At 34.2% G+C, this 23,001-nt stretch overlaps 1 protein-coding gene across 1 annotated transcript in view; it reads right to left on the minus strand.

Annotated features, from left to right (window-relative positions):
• Positions 1-4,460: 4,460 nt before the first annotated feature.
• The window catches only part of LOC136805619 (uncharacterized), a 28,917-nt gene continuing 10,376 nt past the window's right edge, over positions 4,461-23,001 (minus strand). Inside the window, exons 2-5 of the mRNA XM_067062191.1 lie at positions 9,699-9,846; positions 8,679-8,879; positions 8,161-8,322; positions 4,461-4,962 (exon numbers count right to left, since the gene is read on the minus strand). Of these exons, the coding sequence (XP_066918292.1) occupies positions 4,547-4,962; positions 8,161-8,322; positions 8,679-8,879; positions 9,699-9,771 (852 nt within the window). The 5' untranslated portion in view covers positions 9,772-9,846 and the 3' untranslated portion in view covers positions 4,461-4,546. The remainder of the gene's footprint in view (positions 4,963-8,160; positions 8,323-8,678; positions 8,880-9,698; positions 9,847-23,001) is intronic.

Below are 23,001 nucleotides of genomic sequence, written 5' to 3' on the forward strand. Positions count from 1 at the left end.
AAACATTTTCTGGAAGAGCCCATATTCCTCAAAAGATTAAGGATGAATAAATAATTGTCCTTTTCATTATTGAACATTTCTAATTTTAGGGACATTTTTTTTCTTCACAAGACTGAAGCTGAGACACCATGCGACGTTGGTGCCATACAAAATAACTGACATTGTATCAAAAAGAATTTTGACCTCAAAAAGAGCGATCTGAATCGGCCTTCCAAAAGCCAAAAATCGGTAAGCCGAAGGGTCAGAAGGTGGGGGTTAGGCTTAGTAAATAGGAAGGGATTTATGTTTGCAAATTACATCCCTTTCTAACAGACCCGGTAGGATTTTTTCAGCCAGTGGGAATAAGAATAACGGACGGATTTGAATTATTTTGTTTTGAATTCAAAAAATTTAGCGGGGATGGGAAAAATAGATAATATTTTGCAGTGAGGATTGGTTTATTTGATTATTTTCAATGTGACAAAAATTGCTGGTGGATAATTACCCAGCGAGGTCGATATTATGGCCAAATTTTTCAGTGGATCTGTGAAAAGGGGGTGTCAAATTATTAGGTAGTAAATATTGAAAATTCTAAGGTCAGGGTTGTAACGTCTTAGGTAGGGTGGGTAGGGTTTAGGAAAAAATCTTAAGTCGGGTAAGGGTAAGTAATTTCTTAGGTAAGGGTTAGAGTTAGCAAATTTCTAAAGTTGTGGTAACTGTCAGTAATTTCTTAGGTGGGGTTTACGGTTTATTATGAAGAAGTAAATTGCGTAGTTTTTTGAAAATTGTATCATGCCCTTGTAGAGCACTCATATGACAAAGCATCACTTAGCGTCCGATACATATATTTCGTATTAGTCGGGGTTAGGGTAAGCAATTTCTTAGGTGGTGTTGTTATTCTCAGAAGGGATTTGTGTTTGGGAATTATTAAATGGGGTTAGAGATTGAAGATTCTAAGGTGGGATCGGAGTTAACAATTTCTAAGTTGGATGTTACAATTAACGAATTCATAGGTTTTGATTGGGGTCAAAGACTTCTAAGATAGCGGGGGTAAGGGTTGGGAAAATTATCTTAAGTTCTGTATAGGGTTAGTAAATTCTAATATGATAGCAGATATTACTGGTACAACACAGTTAGGCATAGAAAACTCAGTTAGGTTTTGAAGGGCAAATTAGTTGGTGTGAGCTAGGGTTTAAAAATTCTAACTTAGAGGTTCGAGACACCCCTTCTCACAGACCCGATGGGATTTTATCCAGCCAGTGGGGGTAAAAATAACGCACCGAAACTCGATGATCTAATATTCCCATGTTTTTATGGATGGGGATTTGAATTCCGTTGTTTTCTAGCCAAAAAGAATTTAGTTGGGATGGAATAAATAGCACAATGTTTTGTAGTAGGGATTTACTTGTCTGATTATTTTCAACGGGAATAAAAATGAGAGTATAATTTTCCACTGGGGACAATATTTTGGCCAATTTTTTACCAGTGGATCTGTGAGAAGGGGGTGTTTCGAGTTATAAATTCAGAACGCTAAAAAACTTTTAGATTGTGGTTAGTGATGTGAAATCTTTAGCCACCACCTATTAATTTGCTAACCCAAATCCCACTTTAAAAAGAATAACCGTAACCCTCCCCTAAGAATTTGCTATCATTAAACACCACCTTATAATTTTCTACCCCTACCTAACCCTAACCCTAATCTCAAGCCACCGCTTAAAAATTTGCTAATCCTAACCACCTTACAATTTACTAGCCCTAACCCCTACCTAATATCTAGCCCTAACCTCTAGCCACCATCTATAACCACACTTTAAAATTGCTAACCCTAACCACAACCTTAAAAATTGCTAACTGGTAAGGCACACTCAAGAATTTGCTAACCCTAAACCTCCACCTTTGCTAACTGTAACTGTAATAGGTGTCCAATGCTTCGAATTCATGATATGCACCACTGCAATGTCTTCTGACATTACATCACGGAACCAATCGCTCATTGGTTGTAAGTGACGTAAAATCAGTCAATACATCACTTTCAACCAATCAGCTATTGGGTGGAATGGAAGACATTGCAATTGTGCATATCATGAATATAACAAATGATATACCGTTATGTACTAAATATTGTTTTGCTTTCTAATTTTTAACCAATGCCCCAAATATATCAAATCATATACCGTTGAAAAGATAATTCAAAACACTATAATTTTTAAGAAAAACTATTCAAAATTTCTAAAAATGGTAAGGCACACTCAAGAATTTGATAACCCTGAACCTCCACCTTTGCTAACTGTAACTGTAATAGGTGTCCAACGCTTCCAATATAACAAATCATATACCGTTGAAAAGATAATTCAGAGCACTATAATTTTTCAGAAAAACTATTCAAAATTTCTAAAAATGAAGATGAAAAATGAAGAAGAAAGAACATCCTTTAGTGCTTGTGGTACTTTGAAGTCTCTTGATTTCAGATATACATTTAATTTTCACATAGATTTATTGCATGAAAATTTGAAGGTCTTTATAAGAAGGTTGGCAGTTGGAGTGTTCCGGGGTATTCGACGAAGTCATATTCAGAAGTGTTAAATTAACTAGAATTATCTTTCCAACTAGGTATTTATTTTTTTCTATTCTTTTCTTCAAGAATAGTTTTTCGCAATCGACTGATTTTTTTATTCGAAACAAACTTTATTAGATACTCTTAGGTTCCAAATAAACGCCCCCTCCCCAGCTTGTTAATTTTTCGAAAATTTTCCAACCCCCCGGACCTTATTAGGACCCCCCCCCCCCCCGGTTTATTATTCTATAAGAATATTTTCAGCTGTCAAAGAGAAGGCCCCTTATTTTGCTCTAAATTGTCTGATTTTAGCCTATATTTACCTTATTTTTGGGTTTTCAGAAACACAATTACCAACCCCCCTCCATTAATTAGGTCCCTCCCAGTGGGGGCTAAAAAACAGACTAAAAGATAGAGATTGAAATTCCCTTGTCTTTATGACTAGAATACCATTGTTTTCAAGTCGGAAAATTCAGTGGGAATAGAAAAAGGCACAATATTTTGCAATACGGATTTACTTATTTGATTATTTTCAGTGGTGAAAGAAATTGGAGTACACGTTTTCGTTTTATAACGAACACGTTTATAAGGAACTCGAGGCTGAAAATGGTCCAAAAAATAAGGAATTGTTAAGGAACTGCTCAGGCTGAGAATAAGAAAACAATTTTTAAGGAATCCAATTTTTGCGAATCCAAACTTAGCAGCTATGTAAATAAGGAACTCGATAAGGAACTTTGAGGCTGAAATTCTCTGTAAAAATAAGGAACTCCAGGCTCTGAGCAAAGTTAAGGTTCCTTATAAAAAAAAACGTGTATATCTTTGGGACGATATTTTTGCCTAACTTCTCCAATGGGAGGGGGGTCCCACCGGGTCTTTGAGATTGAGTTGTGTTAACAGTTGGGCATCATATTTTGAAGGGCGAAGAAAGAGAGAGGTTGTTTCCATGAGAAAACGAGTATACTTCTTTTAGTATTCCAAAGAATGAAAATGTTAAAGTATTTATAAACGAAATATTTCGTCATGTTGATTGGTTAGTTGGGGTCGGAATTTTGTACAAATTGATTGTTTGAGTCGAAAGTTATGTCCTGTATGTTTGTGAAATATTGTCATAAAGATCATGTCAAATGGAAATGGCTCCATTAGAATGAATATTCAGTCAAAAAAAATCAAAAGACGTTTCTTTTTAAGTCAAAATTAAATTCGAAGGTAAAAGAAACGTCACTTTATCGTCAATATAAATCCATTAAAATTTTGTCGTGTCATGAAAAACTATAAACAAAAAGAATTTTCAAGTCAAGTAAGAAAAGAAAAGTCAATCTGTCGTGTCATTTCGTTGTCAAAATAATCTTTTTAAAACAAAAAAAAATTGTAATGGTTATTTCTCTCTCAGTCACACAATCTCTCACACACTTGCACGCATCCTCAAAATGACGTTTCAAACACTTAGAATCAAGTATTGGATTTAACGCTAAGATTTCCTTCTTAAAAAACACATCAAAACATCGAACTTTTAGAGCCCAATCCAATTTTCATTACCAAAGTGTATGAAACGTCATTTTAGGTTACAAAAGTTTTGAACTTTCATTCTCATAAATAATAATAAACAATATAATATATTTATAATTAATAATATAAAGATCATATAAAAACAATTTTTCTCAATTTTAAATCTAAAAAATGGACATAAACTTGGTATTCGATATAAGTCGAGTTAACGAGTTAACGAGTTATCAATCAGATGAGTTAATTCTAAAGGACGATTGCGCCCAAGATAAAATATCATTAGTTTTTGAAACTATACAACAAAATAAATAAAAAAGGGTCTACTCTTCATTCCGTTAAACTTTTTTTAAATGGAAACGCCTTGCTATTAATATTATAATAAAACTTTTTCAAGAAGTATTTCATTTTTCATCTAAAATTTAATAAATTATCCAACCTTCTTCTTTGAACATTATTTTACACATAGGTTGGCTCTCAATACATCACATTTAAAACCACATTGAAAAAGCTTCAAACAAAAGCAACCGTATGGTCTTTCGAATCTGGTGGCGTGTAGGGCGGTGGAGGCTCAAACCGCCTCATTTTATGTAGACAAACAGAACTGTTAGTGCAAGTGGTACATGAATCAGCACCTGATGCCAGAAAATTGTTTTCTTTCGAGTCACACGCAGCGACTGTATAGTTCGTATTAATATTGTAAGGCGCGTGCGTCGGTGAATTTGTACGCGTGTGCGAGTTCGAAGAAAGTTTTTGTTGTTCATTATTAATGTTTTTATCACACGAAGCGTTCGTCCGTTCCTCGTGGTCGCTTAGTAAGGGGTTTTTGGAAGCGTCTTTTGAAATATTATTCTTCAGTGCAACAGTGTTTGTATTTCTCAAATTGTTGGGTATGGAGTTCTTCTGGATTAAACTGTCCAAGTCGGTTTCTGTGAAGAGAACAAAATAAAAGGAAATTTATAACACCGATCAAACGAAATGGGCAAGGTTGTTTACTTCACGTACAACGAATGACATAGAGAGCAGAACACTTTTTTTTTATAAGAACAAACTATATAAGAACATAAGGCTTCGATGACCAGAATGTTAAGAACAAGTTAAGAACAAGTTAAGAACAAGTTAAGAACATTTTAAGGCTTTTTGGACCCTTAAACACCTATTTCCTTAGGAAAATAGACAAAAATACTCAAAAAAATGGCGAAAATAAGAACATGTTCAGAACATTTTTTAGAGCTCAAAACTCAAAAAGTTAAGAACATACGAAAGGCTTCAAAAATTTTGGATGTTCTTATAAAAAACATGTGTATTAGATAACAGGCAAGCAAGATAGAAAGAGAAAAGGGACCCCAAGCAGAGAACGAGGAAGGAGCGGATCAGATGAAACGGCGAGATGACTATTAATAAAGTATTGCAATGATTTCCCCTCTTTTTTCTCATCGCACTAATTACATCAAATGGATTGTACTTCTTGTCAGAGGAAGTGACATACTGACAAAAAGACAAAGAGACTATCCATCCTGCTTTTCATCAATTAAAAGCATTGTCTTTTTGTTACTTTGAAAATCCTTAATTAAGACTGAATCGTACATCCCGAATCAAACCTACTGATCCCAGCTTGAGCTTTTTATAAACACAAAATTCTCAATCAACAAGACGATAAGGTAGATATATGCTTATACATATGCTTATAAACTTTATGTTTTTTTGTATAGAGGATATGAGAAGGACTATGCTTTAATCCCGATTAATGAAGTAATTAGGTTCTTATAAAACGAAACTGTGATGACGAAAGTCCGTCCATCCTTGATATGATCGCATCCCTGGACCTTATGAAACGACTCAGATTGAGCTAAAAACAATCTAGTCATACTCAAGACCATGAATCGAAGGACCATGTATTTTGCAGATGAGATAGAGTTTTTATAAGTAGCAGTGGGCTATAGAGACCTTTTTTTCAAAATTAAGTTTGCATAATTTTTTTTGGTTGGTTGGGACCCAAATAACATAAATCTAAGATATTTTTGAATATTTCCAAAAATTGGCGGTTCTCCGCCCTTTTTTATGCCCAAAATGGGCCATCAAATTAGGCTCAAAATGATCCTTGGAAAAAAGTAGGATTAGAATGTAACAATTATATACCTCTGCCATATATATAAACTTAAAAAATTAGGTTTTTCGGCCAAAATTGACAAAAATTGCGAAAAAACAGGGTTTTGCCTGGAAAAAAATCTAAAATCTGTTCTGTTTGTGCTACAAGCCTCAAATTAGGGTCAAAATATTCGTTGGAAAAAAGTAGGATTAGAATGTAACAATTATATACTTCTACCATATATGTAAACTTCAAAAAATTTGGAAATTGGGCCAAAATTGACCGAAACTGGGGAAAAAAGGGTTTGCCTGGGAAAAAAATCTAAAATCTGTTCTGTTGGTGCTACGAACCTCAAATTATGCTTAAAATATTCCTTGGAGGAAAGTAGGATTAGAATGTAACAATTATATACCTCTACCATATATATATAAATTTAAAAAATTAAGTATTTAGGCCGAGATGGACCGAAACTGGGAAGAAACTGGGTTTTGCCTGGAAATGAAACCTAAAATCTGTTCTATTTGTGCTACAAACCTCAAATTAGGCTTAAAATGTTCCTTGGGAAAAAGCAGGAATCAAATATAGCAATTACATACCTCTACCACATATATAAAATTCAAAAATTAGCTATTTAGGCCGAAATGGACCGAAACCAGGAAGACACTTGTTTTTGCCTGGAAATAAAACCTAAAATCTGCGCTGTTCGTGCTACAAACCTCAAATTAGGCTTAAAATGTTCCTTGGAAAAAAGCAGGAAAAGAATGTAGCAATTATGTACCTCTTACCATGTATATAAAATTAAAAAAATTAGGTTTTCAGGCCAAAATGGACGGAAACCAGTAAAACCCAGTGTCTTCCCGGTTTCCGTCCATTTGAGGCTTGTAGCACAAACAGAACAGATTTTAGGTTTTATTTCCAGGCAAAAACAAGTGTCTTCCTGGTTTCGGTCCATTTTGGCCTAAATAGCTAATTTTTGAATTTTATATATGTGGTAGAGGTATGTAATTGCTATATTTGATTCCTACTTTTTCCCAAGGAACATTTTAAGCCTAATTTGAGGTTAGCAGCACAAATAGAACATATTTTAGGTTTTATTTCCAGGCAAAACCTAGTTTCTTCCCAGTTTCGGTCCATCTCGGCCTAAATATTTAATTTTTTAAATTTATATATATGGTAGAGGTATATATTTGTTACATTCTAATCCTACTTTCCTCCAAGGAATATTTTAAGCATAATTTGAGGTTCATAGCACCAACAGAACAGATTTTAGATTTTTTTCCCAGGCAAACCCTTTTTTCCCCAGTTTCGGTCAATTTTGGCCCAATATCCAAATTTTTTGAAGTTTACATATATGGTAGAAGTATATAATTGTTACATTCTAATCCTACTTTTTTCCAACGAATATTTTGACCCTAATTTGAGGCTTGTAGCACAAACAGAACAGATTTTAGATTTTTTTCCAGGCAAAACCCTGTTTTTTCGCAATTTTGGTCAATTTTGGCCGAAAAACTTAATTTTTTAAGTTTATATATATGGCAGAGGTATATAATTGTTACATTCTAATCCTTCTTTTTTCCAAGGATCATTTTGAGCCTTATTTGATGGTTGTAGCACCAACACAGCAGGTTTTAGATTTTTTTTCCAAACAAAATGGCCCGAAAATGGCCCATTTTGGGCATAAAAAAGGGCGGAGAACCGCCATTTTTTGGAAATATCCAAAAATATCTTAGATTTATGTTATTTGGGTCCCAACCAACCAAAAAGAATTATGCAAACTTAATTTTGAAAAAAAAGGTCTCTATAGCCCACTGCTATTAGAAGATACTTTAATAATTGGTCATTTGAAGTAATAAAAATGACGCGTTCTTTAGAAAAAGTAACAAAATTGTTTTATTACTGGTTAACGACCAACCAAATCAAATAAGAGCTTGTAAAAACTTCGTCTCGACCCTGAAAACAATCTAGTCATATTCAAGACCATGAATCGATGGACCATTTTCATTTATTCTGGGAAAACAAAAAGGAGCTTTTAGCTTACCTTGTTGACTAGAGCTAGGAGAGATGGATTGAAAATGTTGGGCGTATTTTTCTTTCTTCTTCATTTTCTTCCATACGAGAGAGATAGCGACTAGAATGACGAGGAGGATAATTGAAAGCGAGGCTACAACCGCTGCCGTTGATTTGTCAGTTAACACAAAATCTAAAAAGAGAGAGGAAACAATGAAGAATTGAAGATTTGAAAGATTATTTCAATCTTTAAATCTCGAAATATTTAAAATATTCTCTTAAAAAGAAAAGTTCCATGTTCGGTTAAAATATCCTAAATATTTTAACTGTATTAATGTATTTCAGCTAAAATATCCTAAAAACATTGTCTCAGATTCTAAAAATGAAGCCACTGCGCAACCTCGTTCCCTACGTATTATCAGCTTTTTTATGCTTACTGATAGCGCTAGCGTCAATCAGTAACGTAAATAAAGCCTGGGATACACGGGGACGAGGTTGGCAACTGCGCTAATCAAACGATAAATAGGACAGTTATGTTAGAAAACCTACCTCTAGTACATTTATATTGACAACACGTTCCAGGTACACGTTCAAACTTTTCACAGGTAGGTTTGGGACATTGTAAAATAACGCATTTCTCTGCTTGCCCGTTCACGCACAGACAACGATTACATGCGTTCTTCTTCGGTGTAAACAAATCACCTTGTCCAAACTGTCGTCCATTGATATCTGTACATACATCTTTCAAACCTAAAAAAATCGTTAGAAAGATAGTGCTTAGAGTTTCATTGTTACATAGTGAAGGTACTATCTTGCTCAGATTTCATAGCATGATTATTATATGTAACAGTTTATTATCAATAGCACCAGCAATATTACGCGAGCATTTACTTAAGTTCGAACTGGAATTTGGCCTTGTTTTTCTTATATATTTTTGTACATCTATCAAGCGTAAAGTTTCTCTCTCAGTTTGGAAAACGTAGATTAGCATTTTAAAACCCTTGACAGCGTTGATTACCCGCAAATACGGAGGATGAGGTTCATTTTTTTAAAGAGCCAGTAAAATCGCCTGTTCTTATTTTTTTGGCACTTTGAGCCTCAAATTGTTCTTATCATGTTCTCATTTATAGGGTTTAATTGAAGTATTTTAGGCGTTATACCCAATTTTTACTACTTTGACCCCTAAATTCCTTGAAATTGAGTAATTTCAGGTTCAGCATTGCTTTTAAATTGTTCTTATTTTTTGCCGATTTTGAGCCTCATTCATTGTTCATATAAAATTGTTCTTACAAAAGAAAAAAAGTGAACAAAGGACGAGTTAGGCTTTCATACAAACTATATAAGAACATAGCACTGAATGGCCCAAATATCAAGAACAAGTTAAGAACATTTTAAGGCTTCGCAGACTCTAAAACACCCGATTTCTTGGGAAAATGGACAAAAATACTCAATAAATACTAAAAACAAGAACATGTTAAGAACATTCTAAGGCTTGAAACTAAAATAGTTGAGAACATCAGAAGGCTTCAAAAAAAAATTTATGTTCTTATAACGTATAGGCTATCATACCTGGTGGTTTAGTCGTTATTTGTTGGTTAATGTCATGTTGGGTGCTTCGAACGTTGCTCGTCTTGATCTTCATGTTGAATGTGATAATTACAACAACAGCAAAATCTTCATCACAACTTTCCTCTCAAAGTTTAATCTTACTTTTCGTCTGTCGAGAAAGAAAGAAAAATATATATCAAGATCTGTGATAGAAGAGCATCATTGATGAAAAGGGATGACATAAACTGTCCAAACAAGAAACGTGTTACGTCCTATGAATAAGTCTGTACAAGCGAAAATATCAAAATGAATTCGATCAAAAAGATTTCGGTATCTACACGCTTTTTTTTTTATAAGAATACACTTTATAAGAATGTCCATGATGAAAATGGCCAAAAAATTAAGAATATGGTAAGAATACGACTATCATGGAATTTAGCAACTGAACCTAAGAATACCATTTTTAATGCATTTTAACCTGTAGATTGCCAATTTCGATCTTAACCTAAGAATACCGTAAGAATATTTTTGGATGATTTTCGCCAAAAAGTTAAGAATATCCATGATGAAATGAAAAAACACCATTCTTATAAAAAAAAAAGCGTGTACTTGATGATATCATAATGAGTGGAAAAAAACAAGTCATTCATTTTGATGTTGACAGGTTTTTGTCAGATGAAAGTCAGATTTTTTTTCTGCTCTATAAATGAGGTCATCCCACCATTGATGAGGGAATAAAGAAAGAAAAACCAACAAGTCTGAATAATATCTCCAGAAACAAAAAATAATAGAAAGAGTATAAGAAGAGAGAGAAATGTTATCATCGTTCAGAGGTTTCACCACTTGATAACAAAAGATGAGATATACGTTTTTCTTTATAAGAACAAACTATATAAGAACATAAGGCTTCGATGACCAATATGTTATTAAGAACAAGTTAAGAACATTTTGAGGTTCTCGGACTCTAAAACACCCAATTTCTTTAGGAAAATGAACAAAAATACTCAAAAAATGGTGAAAAAAAGAACATGTTATGAACATTTTTAGGCTTAAAACTCAAAAGGTTAAGAACATCCAAAGGCTTCAAAAATTTTAGATGTTCTTATTTAAAAAAGCGTGTATATCATTCCCTCTCTCTTATGTTCACTTTCACACAAGAATGTAGTTACGTTTAAGAAGGAACCCAAAAACGTAAACCAACCGACACTAACTCAAAAAAATGACTCAAACATCATCAAGTAGGAAGCCTTGAGAATCAAAAAAGAACACTTTGATAACTCAAATACATAAAAAATTTCCTTAAATAAAGCAGATTTGAAATATCTAAAGCAAGGTTAAAATTCCATCATGGAACACAAACCATAATAATATACCGCCGTCCACTTCCACTAGTAGATTCAGTCAAATCATTTTCTCTGTATACATAACGAATAGAAGAGAGAGAGAGAGAGGAAAAGCCAGCAGGCTATGTAATGTTTATGATAGTAGTAAAAAACAAATCAGAGAACATGCGATATGGCCAACTGATAGTCTACCCCTCATCACATGTCACCTGCGTGCATATTCAAAACACACAACCAGAACTTTTTTAATGTCATCATCATCAACTCAATCAAACCATTAAAAAACATTACAAAAAAAATCTTTCAATAAAAACAGGTAATTAAAACAAAAGAAGAGGTTCTACGAGAGGAATCATAAGTGATTGTTATAAGATGTTCCAAAGGATATCCTAAACTCATTGTCCATATATTTAATTGAAAACAACGAAACGACAAAAAAAAAATTTTTTTCTATCTTTATAAGTGATGATAGGATGGAAGTGTTTTTTCTTTTCATTATTTCTTATGTCTTTGTCGTATTTCTGTCACTTTTGAGCGACAACGGACCGGGAGAAACTCTGTAAAAAGAAAATATGACTGACCAGAACTAACTGACTGTCGAAAAAAGGGGGAAGGGAAATGGACAGTAAAAATTAAACGAACTAACACGATAAAGGATCTACGAAAACTTGCCAAAGCTTGACTAAAAACCGTTTTATGATTTGCTGTTACAAAACTTCTTCTGTAATTAAGCCGAAATTTGTTTTAACAAAAGTACTGTAAAGAAGCAGGGGTGATAAGAGGATGGGTTAAAACAATGTGTCTTTTTATGTATACAGAGGTTGCTCTTGGAAATAAATAAACTTTACCGTGTAGGGGCTGTTTGAAAATTGGTAATCATTTAGGTCAAAAATAAAAAGTCTAAAAAAACATCTGTTAACATTTGATTTAGTTTTAATTAGGCCTATGCTATGGGAAAATAACATTCAATACCAAGGCATGTCCTACTTGTTGGTCAAGTTTCACCATTCCCAAAAATAATGAACCTTTCGGCTAGAATTTATACCTCCTTGAATTCTCTCTGGTATACAGTTAAAAACCACTGTAGTACTAAGATAGCCGGTATCGCATAAAAAATAAAATCCAAAAACACGATCAAAAAATGAGTTCCAGAAAGGAAAACATAAATTACTCCGAAACATATTTAGCAAGCTAGAGAAAAGTTATTACTTTGAATATGGAATACTCGGTATACAGTAGAAACCACTGCAGTACTAAGATAAAAAAAAATGCAAAAAAAAAACGATCCACAAAAATGAGCTTCAACAGAAAGGAAACATAAATTACTTCGAAACATATTTCACACACCAGTAGACACTTTTAGCAAGCAAGGGAAAAAATTATTACTTGGATAAGATGGAAATCAGCTATTTGATGATAAAACTTTACAAAATATGAGGTGTTAATAATCACCCTTGGTAGCCATTTTGATTTTTTGATAATGGAAACAATAGTATTATGTTTTTCCAAGACGTATGAAAAAAGTTTTGGTACAAGTGACAAAATATTCATAGTCTCATTTGAGAAATCTTTATCGAAATAAAAGGTAAAAGTTTTTCAATGTTTTTCGTTGTCTCGATTCCCAGACCATTATACAAGGGTAACTCTGCCACAAAGCCGAAAAAAGAGTAAGTCTGCCATTAAAAAAACCGCGCGCGAGAGAGTTTTTATAATGGTCTTTCTCTTTCTCTCTCTCTCTCTCTCTGGAACGCGTTTCTCTTTTTAGTTTGAAATAATTTTAGTAGCATTTTAGTATAAAGTTTTAAATTAGTAGTCTAGATCTAGACAATGTTTTTCACAAATTGTTTAAATTCCATCGAAAGCGAAGAAGAACTTCCAGTTTCTTGCATCACCTCTCGTTAAATCCTCGCCACCAAATGATATTATCACGAATGACGCTCACACTATTATAGGTAGAGATATAAAGAAGGCCACTTGTCTATGATATTGTCAAGTCGCCAGTACAACACAATCCAAAAGGTTGATTCACAAATAGATCAAGAATAGAGTAGACATCCCCCTATACATGACTTTTTTATACTGAAAGAAACTTCCCTTTTTAAGTTTCCTTTACTTTGAAAGAGAAGAAAAGGTCTCCTTCCATTCACAACGTGTCGTTAACAAGAAGACGTCGCGCCGTACATTTTCCCTATTCATCACACTAAAAACAAACAGCCAACTAAAAGAACGTATCATGACGTCATTGTCGCAAATTGATGGTTTAATAATAGCGCGCGGAAGTGGTCAAAAAAAGAAAGGTTTTTCTTTTGATTGAGTATGGAAGGAGGTTGACATCACTCCATCAACTTCTTGTGGTCAGTCATCTAAGCGTAAAAATAAACAGCACCAAATATGAAATACCGCTCTTTATTGTCATTACAAATAGCACTCATTAATGCCTTTTAAATACATTTAATTGATTAGTGGTAATGTTCTTATAACAAGAACTTTACAACGATTGACTTTAACGTGGGGTTATCAACAATCTCTTGAAAGCAGCCTAATGTCTTGTCTTACAAGAAATTTTGCACATCTGGCAGCCAACTCAAACCAATATTTTATTATGTTTGGCTAGACTACACGTTTCTTTTTATAAGAACAAACTATATAAGAACATAAGGCTTCGATGGCCAAAATGCTAAGAACAAGTTAGGAACATTTTAAGGCTCTGCGGACTCAAAAAAAGACACGATTCTTTAGGCAAGTGGGTCAAAATGGTCACAAAATGGAGAAAATAAAAACATTTTAAGAACATAGTTAAAAAGTTATCTTATAAAAAAAACGTGTATTTGACTAAACCAAATAATTTGAGAAAGTAGCGTATGCTTAAGCAGTAAAATCTGACACAGTTGTGTTGATGACTCGATAAAGAAGTCTATACTTTTCACTTAAGATTATATAAAACTCTTTCTCTGTTTATATGCCAATCTGTAAATATCTTGGAACGTTTGACTTCAGGATAAGTCAGACCAATTAAAGAAAATGACGTCAAGACGGATCGATTATCGTTGTGTTGACGTCGTCAATAGATGTATCATCAAGTCGTAACTAAACCTCAAAAACGACTTTATACGTTTTTTATAAGAACAAACTATATACTTCGATGACCAAAATGTTAAGAACATGTTAAGAACATTTTAAGGCTTTGGGGACTCTAAAACACCAGATTTTTTAAGAAAATAGACAAAAATAATCACAAAATGGGGAAAATAAGAACTTGTTAAATAACATTGTCAAGCTTAATACTCAAAAAGTTAAGAGCGTCCGAAGGCTTGAAACATTTTCGATGTTCTTATAAAAAAAACTATATTTATGTCGATTGTTTCGGGAAGAAAGATACCAAGAAATTTGTTCCAATCATCAGAGAGAAAGATACGACAAAAGGGATGCGTAGAAAAACGTCATTAGGAAAGAGTTGGCGGCATGCCAAGGAAAGAATAATACAGCTGAATACTGTAATAAATATAATGCGTTGGCTTGAAACGTCTCCTTAAAAAAGACTGAGGAAGAGGTGAAAATAAGGAAGAAATTCCAGAGGAGTGTCATTATGGCCAGCCATGCAATTTTCGTAAAATAAAAATTACTGACGTATACGTAAAAAACGTCAAAACGATTGCGTAAGTATTCCAGCGTTTCTTCTCCGTCATTTATTCTAAAAACATGACACAACACCAAACAAGAACTTACTTATCTTTCTCTCCACTTTCAATTTCAAGGAGTGCAGTAAACCATCTCACGAAAAATATTAAACTGAAGAAAATTTGTTTTGAAGATAGTGAGGTTACACTAGCAGAAGAATCATCATGAAGAACACAATAGAAGAAAGTTTCACTCAAACAAAACTAAACTTTAAGCGACTGAAAAATTTTAAGAGATAAGAAAAATAAGAGAAGTTGAAAAAATAAAAATAACATAGAAAAAGAAAGAAAAAACCTTAAATGCAATCTTATTAAAAGATTAAACTATTACGCATAAAGATCGTTCAATAGAATCACATACAAAACCCTTTCTCTCTCGATTGACTACACGATGTTCGGGATTCCGGGGGCTTTCTTTAATTAGCCAAAGGTCAAGTACACGAAATCTCATCACTTGTCAATTTTATTAACGAAACAAAGAAATCATTAGTGACGTCTAGACAGCGACGTGACGTCTCCTTTTCGGCAGCCGTCAGAACTGAAAACTTGTAAAAACTTGAAAAAAAACGTAAAAGACGGCCAAAGTAGTCAGATTCAAGCACCTGACCCCACTTCCAAGACCCTATAAAAGAGGAGCAGAGTCCATAAAAGTGATAACTTTCGATCAACAGCGCTAGCGAATCATGCAAGACTCGATTTTTCTTAAAAGTAACGAAAATGCGTGGTAGAAAAATTGACCTACCTCAAACACCACAACAAACCTCAGTCTCGTAGCGAACTACGAAACTGGGGGATGGAAGAAAGACTTCGAGTTACGTTTTCCCTTCACCCTTCTAATGTAAGCACGAACTATAAATGAGCTCCATCAGATTTCATTCACATCTTTAGACAAATGGTATCAAGCAGCGCCTAACGGAACTACTCCTGATCTATTACACAAAGTATTACCATACCTGCGACTCAATTCATTCAACAAATTCTAAAAAACACAACTTGTACAAAAAGGAAATTAGGTCAGGCAGGGGTGCAACGGAAAAAAGATCAGTTTGTGTTTTTGATCAAATCAACACGCTACATTCTTACAGTATTTTTATGACAACAACTTATAATTTCTTACACTGGTTAAAAGTTAACTTCTAGTCTCTCTTACCCTCGATGTTACTGAATGCAGCATTACTATACCGATTTTTATGTATGTGCGTTTTTCTGCGACGGAGACGGTGAGTTTCTAATTTGTCTACACTCTGACTGACTGAGGACGACGGTAAATCAAACACTTTTACCGTTCTCGATTTTGCGGGTTCAGTCACTTTACGATGCTCAAAAGTGCAAATACATAAACTTGACCTGGACACAATAATTGAGGCCTGTGTAACAGAAAAAAACCAAAATATAAAGCCCCTTCATTATCATACGAAAAGAGCTACCCTCGAGAAGTTACTAGCGAGTTTATGTATTTGCGCTTTTGAGGACGGTAAAGTGACTGAAGCGATTTGGAAAAAACCCGCACTTCTGACCCGCAAAATCGAGGACGGTAAAAGTGCTGATTTACCGTCGTCCTCGGCTGGTTAGGATCTAGTCAAATTAGAACCTTACCGTCTCCGTCACTGAAAAACACACATACATAAACTCGGTACTTACTCTCACACATAACATTATACAAAAAACCCATCAAGGATATTTCATCAAAATTGATAATCGAATCCAAGAAGAGATTTTCATCATAATCTTGAAGATTATTTCAATCAAAATGAGAACATGTAGGAGATCTTAGCTTACTACATTAGATAATCAAAAACATCTTTGACTTTAAATTCAACACCCTTCCCACAATCCAAGGTGACAACTACAAAAATGTTTGATTGCAACTAAATGGGGTGTACCGCCCTCGCACCCAAGCAAATATTAAAATAGTGAAACCGTCCTTTAACAGAGAAAGAAATTCACCAACCAAATAGAAAATCAGACCAAATTGCGCAAAAGAAGAACCAGTCCTCCGTTATTTGACGCCTGTAAAACAACTCCAGATTTTTTATACGTCGTCATGGGAAAACGAGCAAAAGGGTCCTGTCTAATAATTAATGCATAAAATGATTGGTCAATCATTAAATTACAATCCCATGCCATCACATCAAAAACCCCTTCTCCAACACAAAATTCTCAACCAATTTCATTATATTCAAATGAACATGTGTTTGAAAACTTGAGAGAATGATGTTTACTTCAAAGATGACAAATTTTCAAGAAACGATACACCATGCTGCAGTTTCATTTCCATTCACGTGGGAACTTGTCACTATGGCAACCATGAGTCTGTTTGATTAGGCGACTTTCATTGAGAAGCACGAAGAATGGTTTGAATAAGAAGAATAGACCCCACCAACCAAGCCACTGCTTGATGTCATTTCAATCCGAACTAGCCATCAATTATGCATGCACAAACCGACCTCCAAAACGTGTAAACAACTTGACTGACACATTCCCTACATCTGTCAACTCGAATACCAGTCATCATAACTGGTATACAGTCAAAGAAAAAAAAATGACATGCGAATTTTGCAATGAACAAGTCACGAACTTTCCCTCGAAATCTTTTCCTCTTAAATTCTCGAAAAAGTACGATGGCTCTGAAAGCGGTTTTATTCTCTTTTTCAAAATTTCTCCGTTCCTTTTAATGAAAAAGAGAAGTGAAATATAAAAGGTGAACTTTTTTCTCCTTTTAACACAAAAGGTGAATTTTTTTCTCCTTTTAACACAAAAGATGAATTTTATTCTCCTTTTAACACAAAAGATGAATTTTTTTCACTTCACCTTTTGACAAAATGGAAATGGGAATTCAAAGGGAATGCACACGTGTGTGGACAATCATTCGTGTTGAATATGAACAGTACTAGCTAATAGCCAGGCCATGACATGATAACCTTTATTAGATTTCCCAGAAACAAAACGGACCGCATTTAGAGTGAGGAGGGAAAAATGAAGTAAAGCCGAATGATAGATAGTCCAGGAGCTGGAGCTCAACTACTTTTTGCCTTTGAAAATCTGATGGTGGAAAAAGTATCGCAGCGCTATCATTCAAATCAAAAAGCGAAGATAGTATACGGCAGATTCTCTGACTAAAATGATAGAATAATAGTAGAATTTGAAGCAAATTGTTTTCTACATAAGTTGCGCGGCCGGCATGGTTTTCGTACAAACGCCAGATTAAAGATGGTCCGAAGACAACGGGAATTACTAAGCTTTTCCTCATCAACTCACGATTAAGGTTAAGGTTAAAATTCAAGGTTAAAATGCATGACGATTAGTCTAAAAATCCAAATCTAGGCGAGAAAAAAATTCTCCTTTTGACAAAAGGTGAAAAAAATTCTCCTTTTGATAAAAGGTGAAAATAATTCTCCTTTTGACAAAAGGTGAAAATAATTCTCCTTTTGACAAAAGGTGAAAATAATTCTCCTTTTGACAAAAGGTGAAAATAATTCTCCTTTTGACAAAAGGTGAAGTGAAAAAAATTCTCCTTTTGACAAAAGGTGAAGATAATTCTCCTTTTAAAATTCACTTCTCCTTTTGTTAAACAATAGAACCTATTGTTTGTTTTGAAAGGAAAAGAGAATTTGAAATGGAGAGGAAATTCTCCCTCAGAGCCATCGTAAAAAAGCAACATTTTCTGAAGCAACTTTTCAATTTTTCTCTTCTTCCAACAAAAACGAAAATAGAAATGTTAATCATGAATTAATAACGAATGAGATATCAAGGAACTTGTTGTCATGGTAACTTATTCATATCGGAAGGTCTCTTTTCTTTCGATACAATGTACACTTTTCTTTATAAGAACCAGTAAAGTTTTGCTGCGAGGCTCGGCTGTTCTTAATTTTTTGACATTTCAAGCCTCAAATTTTTCCTATCCTTTCTTATTTATAGGGTGAATTGAGGTATTCTAGGCGTTATACACAATTTTTACTACTCTGACCCCTAAATTGCTAGCCTGCACATATCCCCTCTGATAAGTTTAGATATATATCAAAACTAATTTGGGGATGCATGCAGCCTACTAAATTGCTTGAAATTGAGTAATTTCAGGCTCATCTTTGTTCTTATAAAAAAAAGGGGAAAAGATGCATAGATGGATGGAAGTTGAACAAAAAGTAACATTTCTGATAAACAAAATATTTTTCTATTTCTCCCTCTTCTTCTTACAGTTATTGAGATTCAAAACTTCCATTCTCTAAAATTGAATTATATATCGCTAATCCTTACTTTTGATGCAGGAACGACTTTCAGCTCCCTTGCACATTTCTAGCTTCCCAGCCTTTCCGGTTCCCGTAAACCAATTGGTGTTATTGGACATTTTTTTCAAAAGAAAGGCTTCATGATAAGTCCTTTGAAACTTTGTCCAAGTTATACCGGCGATAAAGAATCATATCATTATCAAGGCGGTATTAATTTCCATGGATTTTCATGTATGCTCAATTATCTAAAAGATAATGAGAGTTTAATAAAGATAAGCCTAAGGGTTAAGGTTGTCAAGTTTCAATGAAGCAATTTCGCTAGTTGAAAATGTTCTTATAAAGCATTCAAAATTAGGTTTTCGAAGCATGACCGCGTTATTACTCCCAAAATATTATCGGTTTGAGTTTGTTTGCAAGCGAGCACAACGAAGTATTGATTGAATGTTATTTTTTCTTCCCCATCCATGAAAAAGCTGAATCCAATCCGTCAAATGAACAACGGAGTACAAAATAAACAAGATACTGAAAATAAAACCCAAAGTGAATGAAAACCTTAAAACAGATTTTTGAGAATATTTTAGGAATAATGACGAGTTCCTTGTTGATGGATTAAGAAAAATTGACTCATCCGAGATGGTTGATCATTTTCTAACCATTCCCAACCCTTCATTCAAAAAAGTCAAATATTATTCAGGCAAATAGCCTCACAATTATGTAACGACAATTTGTAATTCATACACAAACTAATAGCTAACAACAATCGCCAACCCAACTAACCAACATCCCTCACTGACTCATCAATCAATGGCTTGTTGGGTAGACAAGAAGGCTTGTTTACTTTGGAACAAAGAGGGACCCGCACAAGAACAACGTAACCTAGCAACCTACTTTCTCTTTGTCTCCTTCTCTTCGGGATATCTTTCAAGTGTGGAAGAATTTCATGGAATCGTCATGGTTCTTATGATGAACAATTATTTATTCATGATTACTTGTAAACTGAAAATAAATTATCTGCACAACATTCATCGAAGTGAAAGGGTAACAGACAGTAAATGACGTCAAAACTAAATCTGACGATCTGACGCCCTTGCAACTAAATCTGACGAAAATGGCATAGTTTAAAATGTAACAAGTAACAAATAAAAAAAAGAAGAGAAAGTTTGTAGGTCAAACAAAGACACTAAACAATCGTTGCAAAAATTTGAGTTTCCTTTGCAAAAAAGTTACACCGAGGCCAATCTTCCAAAAATAAATTACAATCCATTTTTGCATAGGATTACCCCTTGACATTTTTAACTTTAGCCCAATTTGGGTTAATGCTAAAAACTTGACTTTTTGATCATTTATTTAAACACAAACTTTTCTGGGAACTAGCAAGTGAATAATTGACGTGGCTACAAAAGTAGACATAATTTGATTGAACAGTTTAAATTGCAAATCTAATCCAAGATAAAAGTTAGCTTTACAAACCTCCATTTTAAAAAAAATGTTTCCCGTTGTTGTTAATTGCAAAAAAGCAGGCACGTGCCGGCGCGAAAACATTACATAACATGGTGGTGTGCTCTCAAACTTTAAGTTATATTTAAGGCTTAAGGACGGTTTGACAGACATTTTTAAAGTAATGTTTTACAATTAATGGGTTAATTAAAAAGCACAGATTTTGTGATCAATTATTTAAACAACGTTTAGGGGATCTCATAGGCGCATAATTGTGGTTAATAGAAATGTAGAGGATATCTTGATTGCAACAGGTGAAACTTATCATCTCCAAAGTAAAAGTTAGCTTTTTAAACATCACATTTTAAAGAGATGTTTCTTTGTTCGTTGTTACAGCGAATTACTACAGTCGGCGCCGAAATATTTGGCATAAAAGGGGAATTGCCTCAAAACTTTAAAACCACAAGTGATATTTAAGTGCTTTAAAGTACGGTTGGAAATAGAGTTTTAACATTAGACTTAAGGCTTAGGATTTAAGGATCTAAAAGCTCAAAAATGTTCCAATAAGGCTGAGAATATAGCCTGGAAGCTCCCTCCCAAATCGAAAAATCCAATGAAACAAAGTGGAAGTACTGAAACAGCCATTCTCGCCAAAAATATTTCGGCGCCGATTGTAGTATTCGACTTGACTTGACAATACAAGAATATTTCAAACGTGTTTGCGACGTAACGATATTAAAAAATATGAGTCGCAGCAATTCTATTGAAGCTTTTGTCGATGTTAATTTGCGGCTTTCCCCGAAGTAAAATGCTCACTGTACTATAGAGCCCAGAATCTTTTTGCCAAAAAAAATGATCGAAAACAGCGATACTGAATCTACAAAGTAGTGAGTCCAGGGAAAGCATTTTGGTGAAAAAAATATCTTTCCAAAGAACAAGACGTCCAAGAAATCTTAGTTCTTGATACTTCTATCAATGCGGATAGATGTGTTACGCTCAGAACTTCGGTTCTTTGAGCACTCTATAGACTCTGCTTCTCCGTTCACCACGAGCGATTATGCGAAGCTCGACACGTTTTGAGCACGCTAATGACAACGGCAGTCTATGCTTGCTTACTCGAGCTGCACTGATGAGTCCTGGGAAGGACGACATAGGTATCTGCGGATAGATGCACTTCTATCAATATAACTGCTAACATTTTAAACATGGAAAGACCGATGGGCGTACAGTGGACACACCCTGGTTTGTTTTTCAACGGAAACTGGATTTTTAAACAAACCTCAGCGAATCGAATAGTGAAAAGACTTCTTAATCCCGTAAACACGACGTAAAGATCGAATACACGGGTGGCAAAATTATACAAATACAGTCAAAACATGTGATTACTCAAAAAAGTTCACGTGATTTTATTCCCATGTTATTTGTTTTTATACAACTTACAGCTGATAACCAGTCAGAAATAAATGTCATGTAATAAGCACATAAAAATTCCGAGTAAAAGCGTGATTTGTCTTCAGACTTTAATTTTGCAACCTGTGTATTATAGAGACGAACAAAATATTCAAAGGAGAATCAGGATTAAAAAATCTTGCTGAAACCCATAATAAATATCGATATTACTTTAGGCGTACAAACTAATCTTTCACGCTAGTTTCGCAAGCTTTAGCCCTTTTCACAAAGGTAAATGTCTTGAAGTTTATGCTCACGAAAAATTCTTGACAAAATAATAAAAAAAAACCTGTAAAACTTTTAACTTAAAATAAAATGTATGAGTTATATGGCACTCTTTAGCCTGTTAAATCCTCATAAGTCAAAAGACAACAGTTTAAGCCTAGTTCAAGAAGTATTTGTCTCTCTAAGCCAGTTTAAAAATGTTCATTTTCATGTCTTGGTTCGCGAAAGTTTATGTTCGCGGAAGTTTGTACGCCTAAAGTGTCGGAGTGGAATTTCGAAATTCTAATTCAAACACAAAAAAAAAACTAAATTGAGAGTTTCTTAAAAAAATTGACGATGACTTTGAATTTGATCGAAAACGGGAGCTTCCAGGACGCTGATACCACCTGGAAAATAGCTGGAATAAAACTTGCAAAAAAAATTTCCCACCCCCTGGAAAAATGAAAAACCACTTCCATAGTCTCCCTGGATATTCTTCTCGGATTACCCCCAAATGTTCGTCCACTTAGTTATAAAATGGAATGGCCCAATGTGAGCAAGACCTAATTTGAAAAGTATTCATTTAGTGTAGACGTATGAAAAGGCATTTTGCAACACAACAGTTTCGAAAGGTTTACAGTGAAAAACAGGTATGCACTAATTTCTCAAGAAATTTCAAAAACGAAAGTCACAAAGTACCAAAAACTGAAGTGTTGGTTGAAGGTTGTTCATTATTTTCATGATAGAACACGCTAACAAAGAAGGGCAACATTCTTTTAGTCTTACACACTTTTTTTTTATTAGAGCACCTAAAATTTGGCTGCGCCTGGATGTGCTTAATTTTTTTAGCAATTTTCAGCCTAAAATGTTCTTAAATGCGTTCTTAATTTTTCAGACTCCTCTAAATCGACAATATCATGCAAAATAAAGAGCACTTAAAATTGGTAAAATTTGGACAATATTTGACTCTGGATTTTAGAAAATCCAA

This window comes from Clytia hemisphaerica, unplaced genomic scaffold (assembly GCF_902728285.1).
Source record: "Clytia hemisphaerica strain Z4C2 unplaced genomic scaffold, Clytia hemisphaerica genome assembly, whole genome shotgun sequence".
Lineage (NCBI taxonomy): Eukaryota > Metazoa > Cnidaria > Hydrozoa > Leptothecata > Clytiidae > Clytia > Clytia hemisphaerica.